This window comes from Sarcophilus harrisii, chromosome 5 (genome assembly GCF_902635505.1).
Source record: "Sarcophilus harrisii chromosome 5, mSarHar1.11, whole genome shotgun sequence".
Classification (NCBI taxonomy): domain Eukaryota; kingdom Metazoa; phylum Chordata; class Mammalia; order Dasyuromorphia; family Dasyuridae; genus Sarcophilus; species Sarcophilus harrisii.
This window is the reverse complement of record NC_045430.1, coordinates 8,155,032-8,162,109: the sequence shown is the minus strand read 5'-3', so window position 1 is coordinate 8,162,109 and position 7,078 is coordinate 8,155,032. Positions and strand designations below refer to the sequence as shown.

The following is a 7,078-nucleotide window of genomic DNA, read 5'->3' as shown; positions in this document are numbered from 1 at the left end:
CCTGCTGTACAGTTCGCGTTGGCTTCTCTGCGCTCCGGAGGGTGGACTCTCGACCTGGGAAGGGCAGGGGCTGTTGTCGCACACCTCGGCCCTCTGGCCCGGGCAAGGTACACACTAAATAGTCAGGAAATGCTCGCTGCTTCTGGGACTCTGTGGAGGGAGAAGGAGGCGCAGAGTGGAGGTTCCAGAGTCCAGTCGCCAGAGTGTGCTTGGGGGAGCACGCTCGTGCCCGCTGCCGGCCTCGCAGGGGACGGGATGGGCGCTCCGCGGCCAAGGTCAAGGTCAGCTGGGGCGAAGGGATGGCCTGGCCCGGGGAGGGGCCGGGGGAGGGGCGGGGCTGGGGCGGGGCCGGGGGCGGGGCCCGGCCGGCAGAGCTCCGGCTCCCACGCCGCCCCCCACTCCTCCTGGGCCACGGGCACACGCGCTCCAGCTCCCCGGCAGCCGCGCTCGGCCCCCCGCCGGTGTCCCCGTCGCTCCCATGTCCGCCCTGCCCGTCTCCCCGCTGCGCTCCCCGGGGCCGCCGCTGCGGCCGCCCCGGGCCAAGAAAGACGAATCCTTCCTAGGCAAGCTCGGAGGCACGCTGGGCCGGAAGAAGAGATTCAAGGAGGGTGAGTAAGCGACGGAGGGTCCCTGCAGCGACGGGGGAGGGGAGGGCCCACCGAGACCTCTGCTTCCCTCTTCCCCTCATCCTTCCTACCCCTTCTCTTCTCCCCTCCCCCATCTTTCCTCCCTTTCCCCTTCCCTTCTCCCCTCCCCAATATTTCCTTTCCCTTCTCTTTTCCCCTCCCCTTCTTCCCTCCTTTTTCTTTTTCTTCTCTTCCTCTCTTTCCTTCCCCTCTTCAATCTCTTCTCATCCTCTGTTATTTTTCTCTCCTTCATTCCTCCTCTCTGCTTCCTCCGCCCCTTCCTTTCCTCCTTCCTCAACTCTTCCCTCATCTCCCCTTTGTTTCTTTCTTTTCCTCCTCTCTTCTACTTTTGCTCCCCTTCCTTCCTCTCCCCTTTCCCAGAAGTTCCATTCCCCAACTCCTTGAAAAAATTTCACAAACTAATGGGGAGCGGGTGGGGGCTGGGCTCTGTCCCGTTTCAGTGCCGGCTCTTGGGGCCCCCTGCTGTTTGCTGCACGCCCACCTAGTAGATGAGTAACCTTGGGGTGGCCCAGGAGTCTGTACATCAGGATATACATCCAGGCCCTGGAGCAAGGCACTGATTTTCAATATTAACGTGAGAAACCATTACTAAGCACCTACTGTGCGTAAAGACTGTTCATTTACCCGAGGATGAATGGGATGGAGGGGGGGAAAAGCTTCACTACAATCCTTGAACTCAGAGAGGCTTACAGTCCATTGGGCCAGGTTATTTCTCAGATTCTGTTTGATTTTAACATTTGAACCCTCAGATGGACCTTTACTTAGTCACCTTCATCGTCATTTACTTTCTAGTGGTCAGGGATTATAGTTGTCCCCATTTTTCTGATGAGGATAATAGAGTCTTTGGGGCCACCTAACTAGAGTCAGGGCAAGGATGAGAATGCTAAGAGGTAAAAGCAGCAGAGGTCCCACCAGAGGTTCGGCTTTATGGGCTAATTGATTATACATGTACATTTATATATACTCATCCATGTGCATAGATACACATTCACATATACAAATATATACAGAGTAAATAGAAAATAATCAGAAAAGAGAGGCATTAGCAGCTGAGGGGTCTGGACAGGCTCCCAACTGTAGATGGAGTTTGAACTGGGCCTTGAAGGAAGTCAATAAGGCATGGGACATTGCCAGGACAAAGACAAGGAGATGGGAAATTGAATGGAGTGGCGGGCTGGAGATGAACCACTGGCTGGATCGTAGAGGAATAAAATTTTGTATGGCTTGTGACATCGGCCTGGGTCCCGGAGTTTCATTTCAGAATATTTTCCTTCCCATTGTTGTGGTTCTTATGTAAATTGTTCTTCTGGTTCTGTTTTCTTGGCTCTGTATCAGTTCATACAAGTCTTCTGAAGTCTAGGCAGCACAGTGGGTAGTGAATAGAGAGCAGGACTTGGGGCAGAAAGACCTGAATTCAAATTCTGCTTTAGATACTTCCAATTACATGACCATGAATAAGTTACTGAACCTCCATCTAGGCCCCACTTTTCTCATCTGTAAAATGGGTATAAAAATAGTATTTATCTCCATGGATTATTATGAGGATCAAATGAATTAATATATGAAAATCACTTGGCAGACTTTAAAGTAGTATCTATCCATCTATTCATCCATTTATCTATCCAACTATTTAGATATGTCTACCTCTCCATCCATCCTTCCATTTATCTATCTGTCCATCCATCCCTCCCTTCATCTATCTATCTATCTATCATCATGATGATTCTTTTCTGAATCTGTACCTTCCCTTATTTTAATGGGGCAATATTGTGCTACATGCATATTATGTTTTCCAGCCAGTCCCAATTGATGGTTACCCCCATTGTTTCCAGTCCTTTGCTACAAAGCAAAAGTGTGCTGTAACCCTGCTGGTGCACTTGTGGGTCCTTTCTTTCTGTTTTGGACTTCCTTGGGGGTACCTGCTTCATAAGTGATGCTTCTGGGTCCTAGGGTCTGCCCAGGTAGGTATGATATTCTTGGAGGCAAGATTTTTTATCTAGGGGAAGAGTTACTGACAGAAGAGTTTTCTATGAGTACTAGCATTCAGTCCTGTTCACAACAGTTTCATTCTCCTTGTTAGGGAGTTAGGGGGAACTCTAGAGAGAGTGGTTATCTTTGGGAACACCACAAGTGGAGAAGATGCTTAGAAGAGGGAATGGGGGATGGAAAGGGAAGGCAGTCTCTATACTGTATACTTTGTATACAGTATAGAGACTGCAGCTATCCAGAAGTAATTAACAAGCCAGCAACGGTCCACAAATCTTAGAAATAAATCTTTCATTGAAATGTGATGTCAAGGAAGGATTTTAGCCAAGACTGATGCTGATTTTCTTGAGCAGGAATTTTAGAAGCCGCAAGAAAGAAGATATAATGGCTTTGGTCCCAAATGGTGAACAGGAAGGGCTGTGTAATTGTGAATCACACCATGACTAACTGAAACATTTTTCCATCATGTGGCATCCCCATTTTAGAAAAGGGAACTGTGACAAAATGTGACCATTGGGAAAAATGGAAAGGAATATTTAAAGTATCTATAATATAACTCTTTGAAACCCTGGAAACATTTCTTTTTAATAAAATTGTATTTTATGTTGTATATTATCTACCTCTCTCAATAGTTACACTTATAATAAAGGATATAAAAAAGGAAAAAAAAAAGACTTTCAGCAAAACAAACCAAAATACTGAATAAACCTGACAACTGCTGCATCCTGCACTGATAGTCCCAAATTTCAGCAAAGCTGGGAGGGAGGTGCCTGTTGATGCTTTTTCTTGGGGGCCAAGTTTGGTTGTTAGAATGTTTCTTTAAAAGTGCTTTCCATTGGTGTTGTCATTGTGAATATTATTTTCCTAATTCTACTGACTTTGTTTTAAGTTTATGGAGGTTTTCTTGTGCTTCTCTGAATTCTTTATATTTGTCACTTCTTACAGCCCAGTGATATCTCATTATAATCATGTACTTTAATTTGTTCAGTCATTTTCTAGTTAATGGACATTGACTTTATTTCTCAGAGGCATTTCATAAAAATGTGTGTATGTATGTATTATATATTATAATTATTATATGTAATATATATAACAGCATATTCTTATTATATAAATGTATGCCTTATATATATATTATGTACTGTAATTACTATTTTATATATATCATAATATACATAATATAATGTACTTATATGTATATATATCATAATTACTATATTATACATAACATTGTCATTATGTATATGATGTAATTATATAAGTATAATATTATTACAACGTATTTTAAAACACATTATAGATACATTATATGTTATGTATACACATAATATATATGTGTTCTTTATTTTGTAAGCGTAATGTGTAAAAATTATATATTGTTTATTTTATAAATATTATATACTTATATATGCACATATATATACAAAGAAACATACATATGTGTATATGTGAAAAGTCTCCAACAAACAGTCAATACCTGTTGACCTGAAAATGTCTACACAAACTCAGGTACGTGATTATAATCTGTCTATTCAAATATATTTGTGTATGCATGTATATATACACATATATATGCATATTTTTCTTCTGTGTGTGACAAAATATCAAAGATGATATTTTATTTATATGTACATACACAAATATGAGAACAGGAGGAAGGTAGATGAAACTTTGTATGCAGTATAGATAACTTGTGTTTCTCTTTAGAGACTATGATACATTCAGCATGTTAGTTTCAAAGCTGTCCTGCTTATCTGTGTCTCCTTTTAAACCTCTTGTTCTCTTCTGTACAGTTTGCAAGCCCAGGGACAACATGTGTCTCAGATCAAATTACCCCACACATTTTGGTGTATCTATTTGTATCTGACATTTATTTATATAGTGGAAGACACTTTTAGAGAGGGTAGAGGATGATTTTAGAGCCAAGAAGATGGGAGATTTGTTAACCAAGAGTTGGAAGAGTCCTCACGTTCAACATCTTTGTTGTACAGCTAGAGAAACTGAGGCTGAGAGTGATGTGATTAACCCAAAGTCACACAGGCAGTAAACCTCAGAGCTGGCAGATTCAAATCCAATCTGGACTGCCTGTGGGACCATTTAACTCCCTCAGTCTAAGGTCAGTTCCTAAGATTATTAATTGTATATGCTCAATTTCCTTTCCAGGAACTCTCTACTTCAGTGAAATTACAGCTCTGATTTAAACGGACCTACACATGTATGGATATTTATCATTCATTATATATGTAGAGAGCTCAGTAAGGTTTGCAAAGTGCTTTATATTGCTTATCTCATTTAATTCTTGCAAAAATCCTGTGAGGTCTTATTCCCATTTTGTGGTTCAGTCATTTCATCACGAGCAACTTTTTGTGACCCCATTTGGGGTTATTTTGAAGAGATACTGGAATGGTTTGCCATTTCCTTTTCTAGCTCATTTTCCAGATGAGGAAACTGGGGTAAGCAGGTTGAAGTGACTTGTCCAGGATCATACATGTAGTCTGAGGCTGGATTTAAATTCGGGTCTTCCTGATTCATTTACTTTATTGTGTGATCTAGTTGCCCTTATCTCCATGTTACAGATGGGAAAACTGAACCTCAGAGAAGGTAAGAAATTTGTCAGTCTTGGAAACAGAAATTCTTCCTAAAGCCTCCTGAATCCTAGTCCAAACATTCTATCTACTCTACCTTTCTCTAGCACTTTCAGATGTAGATAGGTTTTTTTTTTTTTTCCCCTGTATTAGGACGTGGGTAGTGTAAGTACTATTATGCCCATTTTCCAGATGGGAAAGCTGAAGCTTCAAAAAACTGAATTACTTGCCCAGCATTACACAAAGTATCAGAGGTGTGAGTTGAATGGGGTTCTAAGTCTGGAGCTAGTGAGTGAGTGCGTGCTCTCTTTACTAAGGTAAGCCCTCCTCTCAAATAGACTAGGGGAAAATACTATCAAATATAGTAGGGAAAACCATTTGGGCCACCGTGCAGTTAAGACCCTTCCTTCTGATTATTTCTCTGGGGAGTGAGTTTAAATCCCCACCACTGTAGTCTCTGGAAAGAGCTCATACTCTTTTGTTCTCCCTACTTGTCAATCAATCAACATTGATTAAGCACTTAACAGTGATCAATCCTGAAATACAAAAAAAAAAAAAAAAAAAAAAAAGTCAATTCCTGCCCTCAGGGGTCTTACTGTTTAATGAGACCACTAGTAAATACTTGCAAGGCAAACTTTCTACCACAAATAATAGATGATTAACTGGGAAAAATCCTGGAGTGAGCTGGGTGGAGAAGGCTTCCTGTGGGAGGTGGTCTCTGTGACTTCCCAAACCAATCATCCTTCTGAAGGATCCAGCTGTTTTCTCTCCCTGAGAAGGGACTATTTACCTCTCTAATTTTGGTATTGGATCCCCAGCTTATAGCAAAATATTTAGCACAAAGCACAGAATGCAACCTTTTTCATTCATCCCCACAACTTTGTCCACTACTTGGTACGCAGTAAGCACTTAATAAATGCATTTTCACTCTTTCATTTGTTGAAGATTCCACATATAAAGTTCTCTGGGCAGACTAGACCAAGTCAGTCCGGGACTTCCATGTGCTCAAAGCAGCCTGGGGCTAGAAGGGAGAAAGGTTGCTGGGCCAGAGCACCACTAGCCATCTACGGGCCTAGTAGGGGGCTGGGACTCCAGGTATTGACTTCCGGCTCTTAGAATCCTCTTAATCTCTAGTTGAAGATCTAGCTAGAGATTAAAGCTCTCTGAAGAGTTTCCACCCAGCTTTTCAAAACAATTCCCTTCCCCCTTCCCTATCCCCACTATTGTTCACAGTTGGGGTGGTACAGCTCCATTCTGTGGAGGAAATGCTCTTTGGCCCCAGCGGAACTCAGGGGAAGGGAGGGTCATACGTTAGTGATGAAGCCTGGAGGTTTAGGAGCCAAATCTCCCTTTTAAAAAACAATTAGTAAATCATAAATGTAGTCATCGAATTCATATTTCAGGATACAAAGAAGAGCTGGGTGGAAATATGCTTAAAGGAATTGCACTGTTTATCCCATATTGCATTACTTGCTGTCTAGGAAGGGAAAGGGAGGGAGAAAAATTTGGAACACAAGGTTTTGCAAGGGTGAATGTTAAACTGTCTTTGCATGTATTTTGAAAAATAATTTAAAAAACAATTATTAAAAAAACAAAGAAGAGCTTGGACGAGGATTATGGGAAAAACTATGAATCTCTTTTATGTACACTTATATATACATTTCACACTTCAACAAATGAAAGAGTGAAAAAGTATTTATATCTGATTGAACCAAGTAATAACAGAATTGCCCACAATTGTGGGCAGCTAGGTGGTGCCATAATATACAGAGCTCTGTGTCTGGTGACAGAAAGACTCATAGTGCTGAATTCAAATCCAGTTATTTCCTAGCTATGTAAACCTGGACAAATTACTATATC

The 7,078-nt window shown here is 41.8% G+C and overlaps 1 protein-coding gene across 1 annotated transcript in view; it reads left to right on the top strand.

Moving 5' to 3' along the window:
- Positions 1-363: 363 nt before the first annotated feature.
- PARVB (parvin beta) overlaps positions 364-7,078 on the top strand; it is an 83,750-nt gene continuing 77,035 nt past the window's right edge. The window contains exon 1 of the mRNA XM_003772665.4: positions 364-608. Within this exon, the coding sequence (XP_003772713.1) occupies positions 479-608 (130 nt within the window). The 5' untranslated portion in view covers positions 364-478. The remainder of the gene's footprint in view (positions 609-7,078) is intronic.